Raw genomic sequence first — 14,146 nt, forward strand, 5'->3', positions numbered from 1 at the left:
AAGTATTTGATGTGGTGCCAAGTAATTTTAGATTGTTTCATTTCATACTTTGTAAAACTTAAGTCTAAAAAGATACTCAGAAATACTAGAGTTGTTAAACTGAGAATATTTAAAGATATTCACATGTGAATTACTCATGTGATCTGGAAGTCCTATGCTGTGCTACTCAACTGAGTCATAGTCATAGCTGAGGTTCTTAGAAGAGAAGAAGTAGTCCAATACAGCTGATTGGTGGGCACCAGACTCTGGAAACATCCCATGTTCTGCTAGAAGAATGTTTTTTTACCTTTCTGCTATTATACACCTTGTAGGATTCAAGGCTCTGGCTCAATTTTATCTTGGTAATAGGAAACTGTACCACCAGGGGCAGCTTCTCCTCAAAACATTTTTCTTCCCTTCTCAGTTGAGTAGGGATTCTGATCTTAGATTCAACTTTTGGCCTCTATGAAGTGGCAACTTGATCCAATAGAGTATTGCATTTAGAATACAACTGATTCTAGTTCTCTCACCTGCTGAATAATCTCAGGCAATTTATTTAACTTTTTGAAGATTTAGTTTACAGTGACACTTCTGAGGATTAAGGAAGTTAGAGAAAATATATATGAGCATCTGCCACATGATGGTCACTCAATATGTTTTGTTCAAACTAAACCAAAATTCACACCAAGTTGTGAAGTTTATATATAGATTAAATATCTGGGTCAACATTTCCTTTCCTTAGTACAGTTAATTATTTATGTTATTTTCTGTTCAACTTTTAAAATGATATGGGAAGATAATCTGTTCACAGTTTGGATTTTAACTCTGGAAAGTTATTTGGAATATATATTTTGGCCAGACATATTTCTATTTCTAGTTTACTTTAAGATTGTCCTGCAAAATGGCTGAATTTGGCATTTTAAGACTTCATGTCAGGGAAGTTAACAGAATAGGTCAATTTACTGAAAGGTGTTGATTAGGACAGTGTAGAGAAATAGGAAGCTACTTTTGCTAGCGTAGAAGTGCCCCATGTGTTAAATTGCCCATGTTCTGAATCTGTGGTGACTAATTTGGATTTGGACTCAATTTATCAGACCCAACCAGACTAACCTCAGACCAAAGTTATACTCCTGGTTTGCTGGGCCTCATTTGGAAGAAATTTGAGGAGTGGGGCATTTTAATGCATCAGTAAAAAGACAGCTTCTCAGGTCCACTTGGGACGTAGCTGCCATTCTTTAGTTCTTTGAGCTCAGACTCTATTACTGATCACGACGCAGGGTGTTATTTGCTTGTCCCAAATCTTTTTAAAGAGTAAAACAAGAGGAAATTGACTTAATTTGAAACAGGAGAAACTTTGATTAGACACAGCAAAGATGATGAAACACTAGAAATAGGCTGTCAAGGGAGAATGTGAAGTCTGTCCAGTTAACATTAGTAACAGCTAAATAACCAACTTTCTAAAATAGTTTGTTAGAAACCTGCATAAAATGGAAGTGGATGATCTCTTAAGACTCTTTTTTACCTCTAGATTTTGATTTCCGAGTATTCTTGGCATGGCTGTGATCAAAAAAATATAGAAAGAGTGGGAATATTTGTAGCTTAAGGCGATTTATCTTTAAGAAAGCAAACTTCTTGCACTCAAGACAAACATCATGGAATAATACCAAGAAAAAGTAGATACCTTGCAAACCTTAGGGACATATGCCTTCTGCAGTAAAGTATTCTTTCCCCAAATTATAGAAATGTTACATTAGTGATGAAGTGTTTAATGTATTTAGGCCCAGGCCCTCAGTTGGTGAATTGAAACAGATATGTGTTCAGAGTACTCTTTGTACCGTAGGGGATTACATGTTTGGTGATGCAGTCTCTGTTGCCTCATCAGCAAATTATTGCCTGTCTGACTAGGCTTTGCATGTAGCTTTGGGAGGCAGGGAATGGGGTAGCTGCAGAGAGGAGAAGGGAGGCCAGGAGAGAGGAGCCTATCTTCCTTATCTTCCAAGGGAATTATACAGCAGTTGATCATTGCCTTTTCTCTTCCAAGCCTTGAAGATCATCAAGGGAAGATCAGAACCCTCTATACATAGAGAGCTTCTGAAAACCCAATTAGATTTTTATCCCTCAGTCCTTCCTCAGCTTTGTATGAAGTATTTAAGAACCTCAAATTCCTCCCCAATTAGTAAACAATTTCCTCCCCTGACATTACTGGGTTGTCAAACATTTAATACATGTTTATTAAGCACATACTGTGTTCCAGGCAACTAATGTTGACACTGGGAATAAAAAACAACACGAAGTCTCTAGAATATAAAAGTTTACAATCTAGACACCAGGATACTGTCATCTAGACATGAACTGGCCTTTCAGGAGCAGTACTACTACATGGGCTGTCAATAGATATTCTGTACTAATGCATTGCACATTGTATCTACAGGATGTTTATGGAGAAGGGAATGTACCTAGGTTCTCTGGTAAAATACTGATGTCTGTTGTCTTTCTAGCCAGCCACAGGCCTACATGTGATCTGATACTAACACAGGTTTGTGTCACTAAGATTTTTATGGCAGCTTTTTCTCTTTTAACTCTTAATTTTGATCATTGGCAAATTTTGTGTATTATAATAATCTGGAATTATTTTAAACTATGAAAACAAAGTGCTATCTTCATTCTAGGATAGACACAATTATATTTAATAAGACTGGTATATTGAAGTGAGATAAACTAATGTAGGTTTACATGTAACCTCTAAGACATCAACTGTCATAGTCCACACAAAAATTACCAGGGGAAGCCTATGTCAGACAGAAAAGGTGGATTTATTAATAAACGTCCAGCAAGGGAGAACACAGTTTTAAAATGTCTTATAATATCTTGAAAGGGAAGTTATAGAGAAAGTTTCATAGGGTTAGGATTAGGGTTAGCTTAAAACTCAGGTTATTTCAGGACAGGATTTCAAAACCATGGCATGGGTAGGGATTGGTAAAATGGGTAGAAGGTTTTTACTTTTAATTGGCTTGCAGGTTGGTTATGGGCACAGAGCGGGGATTTTCAAGTGAGTTGTTGACAGAAACTTCTAAAATGTTCTTTCCAAAGCAGGTGGAGTTGGTTCTTGCTTGTTTTACAGTCTTGGCAAATTTTCATTTCTCAGATTTGTTAAGTTTGATGTTTACTTCTCAATTCCATACAGTCAAATTGGGCTTCGTGAGATAAACCCAGTTGGTTTTAGTGGTTAACCCTCTTATGGAGTTCATTTTTATATTGCATAAATCTGAAAGGCAGAAATTTAAGATATTTTTCTAGTTTATTAGAATTTACATGCATATATATATATATATGCATGTGTGTGTATTCCCTGCCAGTATTATGCATGTTACTTTATTGGTTTTTTTAATTGTCAGCAGTTAAAAAAAAAAAGCATGGTATGAAAGAAAAGTCATGATTCCTTGCTTAAATAAACTTTATTCAGTTATATCTTTTATTCTGTGGACATGATATTTGAAATGATATTACACAGATGAGCCTCCTCATTGCTTTAAACAGAGATTGAAGAGATAACCGTACTTTGAGGTCTGGTTAGAAAATGCCATGGTCAAGACTAAAGGGCAACATTTGGGACAGTACTATTGAGAAATAGGTAGTATGTGCATAAAAGTCAACAACTCTATTATGTATGTGTGTTTAATTATGTGTTAGATAAATATAGATTATATATACATATCATTGGGAGAAGTATTTTCTAAGCTATAAAAGGCATCTTTTTAGCAGCTACTACCTGAATCTTAATGAGCAACTAAATTACTCTAGATCTGCTTTAATTTAGTATGAAGAATTGTATTAAATAAACCATATTACATTCTCAATTAGGGGGCTGCCACGTTAAAGGAGAAAGGAAAATCTGTTTTCCATCAGTTACGTTAGAACACAAAGCAGATCTATGTAGCTCTATGTTACCCTGTAGTGTGTTAATCAGATACAAGGTGTGACGGAAGCCAGTGACAAAGAGTTTTCCTGATAGTGAACAGGCTCTGATAATAAGCTGGTTAAGACTTCATAATGTTTCAGTGGTTAAGTAGTAAACAAAATGATATAGGACTTCAAGAAGGATGGCACATTCCGTATAAAATCAAACCATAAGTCTTTTGTGACACTTTAGAATTTATGAAAGCTAGTGCTTAAGGTCATAATGTCAGGAGCTGAGAAGAAAATAAAAGACAAAGCATGTGTACCTTTAAATACAAGACAAACTAGAGTCCCAAAGCAAGGATATCAGGGTGCACTCCTTGTGAAAAGAAGCATTTCAAAAATGAAGAAAAAACAACTATATTCCTAGAGTATTTCCACAATAGCTTGATAAATTTTGATGACGTTTCTTGCCTGTGTTTGAACTATGACATCCCTGAATTCCCATAGCTATTTTCTGATAATGAGGGGGCAGTGATATAAGAGGGAAGTAGAGATTTGGGGAAGAGGGGTTAGAGGGAATTGGTTTTAATTGATATATGTTGAATTTATTAAATTTTGATACAATATTCATTTAGAATTGCTATGTAATTTTTAAAAGATGACCTCTGTATATTACTATTATTCTGCAGTTTTCGGGGATAGTTATTTCAACAGCTTTATGAGGTAATGGTATTAATTATAGATTTGTATTTGAGGAATGCTAGAACTTGAATAAATCTTAGATTTGTTTCATTTTACAGTTGAAGAATCTGAGACCAACAGATGTTAAAATACCTTTAGAAGTTTGCATATTTCTGTTAGTATCAGAACTAGAAGGAGAACCCAGGTCTCTTGGCCCTTATCCAATGTTCTTTGTATTATACCATACCACATTATTAGTGTCTATAAATTCAGACTCTGAGACACAAAGAAAGTGTGACTTTGCCAGGGCTATTAAACTATACTCATTGAGGATAGATACAGAAGATAGCTGAGGCTAGGGATTCCAGAATATGCTGGTCCACTGCAGTATGATAAAGCTTCCACTGGTTTTCACTAAAATGGAAAAGAGAGGGAAGAGAAAGAAGTGTGTGTGTGTGTGTGTGTGTGTGTGTGTGTGTGAAAGTGAGAGAGGAAAGAGAAGAGAGAGACCAGAACTGGGGAGGAGTTGTAAATGTAAAGTTAAAGTGTTTTAGTGTTGGGAAGGTATTATCTTTATTTTGAGATCGTCTTTCTCACATTTTTAGTCTTAAAATGGCCTTTCTTTTATAAAACAGTAATAGTAGGTGGCAGTTGATTTACATTTAACATCAGTCCCACAGATGTACTTTTTAAAAAAAATAAATTTATGGGCTTCCCTGGTGGCGCAGTAGTTGAGAGTCCGCCTGCCGAGGCAGGGGACACGGGTTCATGCCCCGGTCCGGGAAGATCCCACATGCCGCAGAGCGGCTAGGCCCGTGAGCCATGGCCGCTGAGCCTGCATGTCCGGAGCCTGTGCTCCGCAATGGGAGAGACCACAACAGCGAGAGGCCCATGTACCACAAAAAAATAAATAAATACATACATACATAAATTTATTCATTTATGTATTTTTTTTGGCTGCGTTGGGTCTTCGTTGCTACACGCGGGCTTTCTCTAGTTGCGGTGAGCGGGGGCTACTCTTCGTTGTGGTGTGCAGGCTTCTTATTGCAGTGGCTTCTCTTGTTGCGGAGCTCGGACTCTAGGCATGCAGGCTTCAGCAGTTGTGGCACTCGGGCTCAGTAGTTGTGGCCCGTGGGCTCTAGATCACAGGCTCAGTAGTTGTGGCACAGGGGCTTAGCTGCTCCACAGCATGTGGGATCTTCCCGGACCAGGGTTCGAACCCATGTCCCCTGCATTGGCAGGTGGATTCTTAATCACTGCACCACCAGGGAAGTCCTAAGTCCCACAGATTTACTTTTGAACCTTTCTAAAATCTAAAATTCTTGGGACCACTGTCCTAACCTATTAATTCACTATGGTTGATAAATAGATCTTCAACATCCATAAGCTAAAATATTTAATTTTCAAGAAATATGGAACATAAAAATCAGTGTTTCAGAAATATAAAGATGAAAAATACAGCATCATATAGCAAAACTGTACTATCTTTTTTGATTCTAACCAATTTGCTATTAAGGAAAAAGAAATGAAAATATTTAAACAAATATTGCGTTCCTCATAACATGCTTCATTCCAAGATACTACATTTGGTGAATATTCGAATACCTGAGGCTGCATTATCACAAACTAGAGCAAACCTTTATGGCACAAGTATAATACCTTAATAATGTTTTATACTTAGCCTCTAAATTTAAAAGTGCATATTTTAAAACATCCTCCAAAGTTAGCTGTTAATATTAGAATTAAGAAAGTCACTGAAAACTAGTATATACCAGTATTTATTGTGGTTCTATCTAAGGTAAAGATATTAGGGTATTTTTTCTATAATTTTCAACTTTCAGTCAGGAAATAGTTTTATAATGGAAATAGTTTTATAATCATAAAACTCCAAATGTTTTCAAAAAGTCATAACTGCTTGAGACTTTAAGGCCTTGATACTGTTTGGTCAGGGTTTTTTGCCATTTTCTTTCCTATGATCTATAACAAAAAGCTCGCTGTACTTAATAAGTCTCAAGGCCATCTCTTGTGAAAACTCCACGTGTCATTGTAGTGGATTCATTGTAGTAGGAATCTGTAATCATTGTTGGATCTTCTGCAGAACATAATTTTCTATATCCTAAACGATTACTCAGCTTGGTATAGAATAACATATTCTGTTTCATATTTACTGAGGGAGAAACTTTTGTTTTTGTTTTTTTTCTGAAGAGCTGAGAAGACAACCATAGTTGTCATCCAGTAAACAATAATGTACATGTTACTCATTATGTTAGTCATAGAAAAGTAAGCCTGTTGTTTTATTGTACAAAAATACTTAAAATAAGAATAAAATTATCTTTAATAAAGAAAATAGTACAATCTGTATCATTGTTACTGTACTTTTTGGCCTTATAATGTTAAGAGATGCCCTGGTTCTGTGGGGTTGCTCAGTCATAAACTGATATTAAAAAATAATCATAATAAAAGGAAGGCAAAAGCTTTAAAGGAATTCAGATCAGCGTACAGGTAGTCTTATTAAATCTGATGCTAACTCACTGCATTGGAAAATCAGCTTTCCCAAGACACTAACAAGTCAAGCTTTAGTGTCACAAGCTAGCCATGGAGTCTCATGGATGTTTTTGGTTTGTGTGTTTGGACTTCTGTCAAATATAGTGTAGATAGTCTTTAAACAAAAAAACTCAGGCTTGTGTGTGTAGGTTCATTAATAAGAACATTGCAATAAGTTTAAAGGGTAATAAGGCTTAAGTTAGAAAGGCTGTTGTTTGTGATGAAAACAGCTTATTTATTACACATTTCTACATTTATTAGATGTATTTTTATTATTAAACTAGAATAGTAAAATCTTACAAGAAGGATAGAGATGATAACTCATAGAATAAGCGTGAATTTTCTTCTTTGTGCAGAGCATTACTTACTAGGCCAAATACATTTTTATGGCTATGCAGTTTAAGGATTTACTTTTTTATTTTATTTTTTTGGCCACACCATGCAACATGTGGGACCTTTGTTCCCTGACCAGGGATCGAAACTGCGCCCCCTGCATTGGAAGTGCAGAGTCTTAACCACTGGACCACCAGGGAAGGATTTACTTTTTTAAATTATACGTACCTCTGTAACGTTTCACAGATATTCACAAGAAGCAAATTTTAGCCTTAGTGGAATAGCAAACCCCATGTTTTACATGCTTTGGGTGCTTGATGATTTCAGCTTCTGTTCTTGCACTAGGAATCCACATGCTTGAACTTAAATTATAATAAAACATTCAAATCATATGTCTATCATCTTCCTTGGATACTTCTTCATTCAGATAATCAAATTTTAAATTTTTCTACCAAAATGAAAAGTTAGTTTTCTGCCTCTTGCCAAGTGAAACAAACTACTATTCATGAAAGAAACAATACCACTCAAATTAGTTCCATATTTAATGTAGATCTAATAGGATATCTAGTATTATAAGGCATATTCTATTAAATATTGTGATTATAACAGTTGAATTAATGTTTATTATTAAGTAAAATGCAATAATATTTATGATAACTTTTGTACAATTTAATTTTAAATAATTATATTAGGAAATAAACTGACAACTAATAGGAATTTTAATAGATAACCACTAGAAAGAATGAAAGGTTAATAATTTGGTGGCAAAATTGCCATTAGCAGTACCATAGCCAAAAAATATCTTCTACTTCCACCAACCTAAGTTGAAAAGTAACATCTATATAGTTTCAGAGTTGTACAGTATAGAACACACAGTCTAACAGCTGACACTGCTAAAAGATATATTGATAATGTGAGGCTTAAAATTTAACAAGAAAAATTTTGATAATAATAAATACATTTCTTATAAAATTTCATATGTATTCTTACATCCCAGAAATTTATTCTGTGATGACAGTTTTTGACTTCAGCCTTACTTGGCTTTGTATGACAATTGCTCAGCATTTACCTAAAATATATATTTGGTCCACCTCTTAGTTATAGTGATCATCCTAACTGTTGGAGGACAGTAGTATTGCCTGGCCCCTTTCCAACTTAAAAAAAAAATAACTATAAACAAAAGTGTTAAAGATACGACAGAGGAATTTAAAACTAAGAACCCGGTGATTAGGATGACAAGAAATACCTGAAGCCTTTTTTTCCATCTAAGTCATCAGTGGTACTGTCCATTAATTAAGTGAATACACTTGTCAGAAGTGATCACAACCTGTGGAGCTAGATAGATTCAGCTGTAACTTTTGTAATAATTTGCCTACTTGGCCTTCAAAAACACGCACCAATGAAGTTCTCTGTGAATAGATGCTACAGATACAAAGAATAAGCCACAGTCTTGCTCCTCAAGAGTTCATGGTTAAAGCAGGAGATGTTTAAAGAAATAATTATGACCAAATAAGACATTATTATTTTGTGGTTGAAACAAAATTGAATTAAATTCTGCTATTTGTTTTTTGTAGTAAACCATTTCAGCTTTTAGGAGAAATACTTTAATAGTGCTTTTTTTTTTTCCTACTGAAAAATGTTATCTAAACAAAAAGATACAGCGAAAGATGTAATTTTAATGCTTAACCACCTGTCATTAGTGCCACAGTAATTATAGCCACAAAACTCTTTGGAAGCTGAAGTCCGGTTGCTTACCTAAATTCTAGTAATACTTAGATAAAGAATTTGTGAAATTTGAACTTTTCCAGTTTTTGCCATTGCCAATGGCGATTAATAATCCAAACAGAGATGTCTTTAATATATGTAATAAATTGATTTTTATTGATTATCGTGTCCAGTAATTCTGAACAGGTACTTTTAATGTTTTCTCTGACCCAAACAAAGGCCCCAAAATTCTCTTCTTATAAGCTAAATGTACTGCTATCTGAGTGCCAAGGAAGTGCCTTCATAAGCTTACATAAAAATAATTGACTTTGTTTGCAATAGGAATATGATGAAGAATGGGCTAAGAAAATTCAGAGTGAAAAGTTTCGCTGGCATAACTCTCAGTGGCTGGAGATGGTAGAGAGTCGTCAGATGGATGAGAGTGAGCAGTACTTGTATGGTGATGATCGAATTGAGCCATACATCCATGAAGGAGACATTCTTGAGAGACCTGACCTTTTCTACAGCTCAGGTAAAATGATAACCAAAGCAAAAATAAGTAGTCTGTGTGTGTGATATAAATAGGGATTTTTGTCTGCCAACCTTGCTCATTCCCATGCTTTGTAAGCACTTCTTTTAGTATATAAATGGCCTTCTGCTAATGATTTTAGACATAACATCAGTACACATATCAAGCAAACCTATTAACTCACCATTATTTTTTTCCAAGTTAGTCTTTGATGTGATCCCCATTAAAAAGGCTGTGACCAGGAAAATTAATTGCTCTTAGTTTATTATTTTCTAGAATGTGTAACTTAAAATGACATCTTCAAGATTTCTGACTTCTGTTTGAAAATGTGATATTTTTCTCTATTCTGCATTTATTTAAATGTATAATTTACTAATTGATGTTTTCTTTTCCAGTGTGTTTCATTTTAACAGTCTCATTTTGCCATGGTTTTTCTTTAGTTTCGAACTAGTAACCCCTGTTTGGTTCTCTGGTTGGGAAGATTTAGACACTTTATAGCAATAGTTTTTTCATTCTAAACTCTTGCTAGTATTTTCAAGGCAAAATTTAATTTTTACATAGATCTTACATACCCTTGTTGATTCTGCCATCCTGCCTTTTTCCAGGGATTTTGGAACTAAGAACAGTAAGTTTTTGCATATTCTCCCTTTTAATGTGTTGCACTGTTACCAGTATTAATTACTTTATTGAAGTCATTTAGTTGAAGAGCCAAAAGTAGGGATTTCTAACTAAGATCTTTAGCAGGTTGCAAATAAAAAGCATTTAAAGTAATTGTATCTGAATTAATGGCTCACCTTTTTTTCCTACTATGTATTCATTCATATATTTTCATAATTGTATGCTGTGCATATTGCCTGTAAGGCTGCATTATTTTTATATTTGATATAGATACTTGAATCCTAGAAAATTGGTACTTTACTTTGAAAATTAAATAGATTTCTTCCTAACTGAACTTTACAGTAGTTATGAAGTACTGCTTTGAGTTTCAAACCAGATGGAGTAGTTGATTAATTTCAACCATCCAGAATTTCTTAATTCAGTAATGGCAAGCAGCTGTTCCTTACCTAGTCAGATATTCATGAAGTAAAATGATGTAAAATATATATGATGTGAATTTTTTGATAATGGAAATCAGAATTTCTTGGAATCGGTTTTCTTGCTTTGAAAATTGATAGATAGCTACTTTTCAGTGTGAATCAATGAGCAGTTTCCAAAAATGCGTAAAACTTGTAACCACCTCAGTATTTAACTTTGTTGTTTTAATACAGTTAGAATTTCAGAACAGATTTCTAAAAGATTATACCACTTTTCCAAAATTAATTCATTTAAGTTGACTCCTTAAAATGAAAATCATAACATTTTTCTGTGAGATACAATTAAAATGTACAACCTATGCTTTTGTGAGAAATCTGAATTGTACACATTTTTATATATCTAAATTTAGAAACAGCCACAGCTGATGGAAAAATAAATAAGTTTAAGCATTCGAGGGGTGAAATGTTATCTTTAGATAACCTCATGGTTGTTTTTTTATACCTATAGCCTGATGATATGGTACACACTTGACAGCAGAGATTACATTGCTATGAGTTTAAAGATATAATTCTCATATCAAGCCACCTGTACTTTTTTTTTTTTTTTTTTTTGCGGTACGCGGGCCTCTTACTGCTGTGGCCCCTCCCCCTGCGGAGCACAGGCTCCGGACGCGCAGGCCCAGCGGCCGTGGCTCACGGGCCCAGCCGCTCCGCGGCATGTGGGATGTGGGATGTGGGATCCTCCCAGACCGGGGCACGAACCCGCGTCGCCTGCATCGGCAGGCGGACTCTAAACCACTGCGCCACCAGGGAAGCCCCACCTGTACTTTTTTAGTTTATTATTTTACCTACTTTATTTTTCATGAATAGTTCATCAACTAAGTGAGTCTCTGTGGTGTTTTTGATATGTCATAGAAATCTCGACAATGCTAGTCTCTTGTCTTTTATTGTGTGCAGTTGTATCTTCAGAAACATCAGATAAATTTGTAATACTGCAGATTTGTTGGGATGCTTTAGCTATCTTACTTAAGTCTCTGGGTCTCCATGAAACTTTAGGCTGCTTCTGATAAAAGCAACTGCAGTAGTTTTTCAACCACAGAGTTTAAGCTAAATGGCCAGTGATACCCTGGTCTTATTTTTTATTTAAAAATGAAATAACATTTGCTACTTCCTGGTCATTAGTATTGCCCTCTATGCTTTCCAACTGTTAAACATGTCAAAATGTATCTGTTTCTTTCTTGCTATTATTTTTAAAAAGGACCCTCGTTTCTGTTATCTGAAATAGAAATCTACTTATACATCTTATAGTTACATTATTTTTTTTTCTTAGTCTAAAATAATTGTGATTGCAGTTACTGACTAATTTCCTTTTCTATCATGAAAATGATGCTGTTTGCTTTAGTACTTTTTACCCACAGAGGAAGTATATTATAATTTATAAAGCTGTATTGCTACTACACATTTCTAAATTATTTGTTACTTTTTTGCTTTTGTTCTTCATTCATTGTGATGAATCTTATTCTTAGCATGTATTATGTAATTATATTACAGAATATGAAGCTTAAAATGGTTTATTTCTGTCTAAGGATCATTGTAAAACCATAATTTTCATTTACCTGTGTGTTTATGTGATGTATCTTATCAGGTGTAAACAAATAAGTTATGATTTATCTATTTTAGTCATTTCTTTTTCTCATTTTCTTCACTCTTGATATCTGTTTCCTCCCACACAGTCATGATTTCACTTTTAGCTAGTTCACCAAAGAGCCTAATACTACATTTTCATTTGACTTTTAGAAATAAAGTTTACTTCAGTAACAATATATAAGAAGATACTGAGTTTTTGTATTTACTTTTATTCACAATATGTATAAGCCAGTTTTTTTTTGACTGAGTTTCAGAAATCAGAAAGTTGATAAATTATCTATGCTGGCAGTAAATTTGCTTTGATTTCATTCTTGTTCCAATACATACCCCATTTTACTCATAACCACATTTATCATCATTACTTAGAGCACCTCAAGAAGGTGTGTTATATAACTATGGTCTAAAAGGTTTCATGTAATTTAATAACCTAAATGTATATAATGCTCTACAATTTACAAAGTGCTCTGGTATATATCCTCTCTGTCTTCTATTTGTTCTCTGGGCATTTAAATGTTACGTGAAATTCTTTGATTCATTGTTGCTATCTTTGAAACAGTAAGGTTAGAGTAGGAACTTCAGAAGGACACTCCTAGATTTATCTGAATACGTGATTACAACCAAAAATACATGATTCCTTTTCAGTATTTCTATGAAAATTAATTTTGGTTACAGAATGCTGAGAAACAGATAATTCCAAAGAAGTTGAAGTGCTTGAGTTGATGATTTAAGATATAATTTAACTTTTATACTTCATTATAGTGAAGAATGATTGCTCATATATCAGAGTTACCTAAATTTTGTCAAGTCATTAAAGGGCAGTGTAGAAGCTGTAGTTTACTGAATGAATTGCAGGGCCTTAGGATTATTAAAAATTAAGTTCAGAAGTATAAATTTACTCTTTATTCACATATCAGGCTTATTGTATTACTAAACTTACTGTATTCTAGGTTTATAAAATTTCTTAAACTAGTTGTATTCTGGGTTTATAAAATTTCTGGCTGAATCTTTAAACTCAAAATTTTTTTAGTTTCATCTCTATTTGATGAGATCCCCGTTTGTAGTTCCCTGTATTCTATTTATCCTTTTTACTCATTTTTCCCTTTGAAGACAATGAGAACTCTGAATCAAAATGGAGATGTTGAGAATTTGACAACAGTTTTTCATTTAAGTTCTTCCTCATCTGATTCACTTCACTAGATTGTGTTTCATGTAATATAAACTTTTAATGTATAATTCAGGTATTTTTATTTGGTTGTATTTATATCTGAGTGTTATATTTCTGAGTTTAGAATCTTTTATGCTGCTGGCATGCTGAATATCTTTGTATTCATTTTCAAAGTGTGGTATACATTTTATTTTGGCATTTTACTTAGCTTTGTTCCTCTAAAATTGGCAGATTTCTTAACTCCTGATCCTAAATTACTTGGTTTTAATTTAACAGAGAAACTTGTTGATTTTTGTGGTTTTCACCTTGTTAATTTTAGCCAAACTTTCACAGTCTTAGATCCATAGAAAATTAATCTTTTTAGCCGCTTAACTGTCAATCTATGGTGTCTTGGCATTCCCCTAATTTCATTTTTTGTAACTTTTTTTGTGTTTAGCTGGACTTTTGGTTTATAGAATTTTTAACTTTTAGAGGACACAGAAACTGGACTAAATATTACATACTTTTTAGCTACCTCTTAAGTATTTTAAATTTACTAAAGTAATAAGGTAAATACCAGAGGTATTATTAACAATTCAACAATTAAATAATAATGCAAGTCTTTAGTATATGGTATGTAACAAATGGATA

At 34.0% G+C, this 14,146-nt stretch overlaps 1 protein-coding gene across 3 annotated transcripts in view; it reads left to right on the forward strand.

Annotated features, from left to right (window-relative positions):
- KIFAP3 (kinesin associated protein 3) overlaps nt 1–14,146 on the forward strand; it is a gene marked incomplete at its 3' end in the record, with an annotated part of 155,057 nt that overhangs the window by 108,287 nt on the left and 32,624 nt on the right. For all 3 annotated transcript variants that reach the window (XM_079724871.1, XM_079724873.1, XM_079724872.1), the window contains one exon: nt 9,484–9,673. In XM_079724871.1, the coding sequence (XP_079580997.1) occupies nt 9,484–9,673 (190 nt within the window). The remainder of the gene's footprint in view (nt 1–9,483; nt 9,674–14,146) is intronic.

The sequence above is a fragment of the Hyperoodon ampullatus genome (genome assembly GCF_949752795.1).
Source record: "Hyperoodon ampullatus genome assembly, chromosome: 2".
NCBI classification, from domain to species: Eukaryota; Metazoa; Chordata; class Mammalia; order Artiodactyla; family Ziphiidae; genus Hyperoodon; species Hyperoodon ampullatus.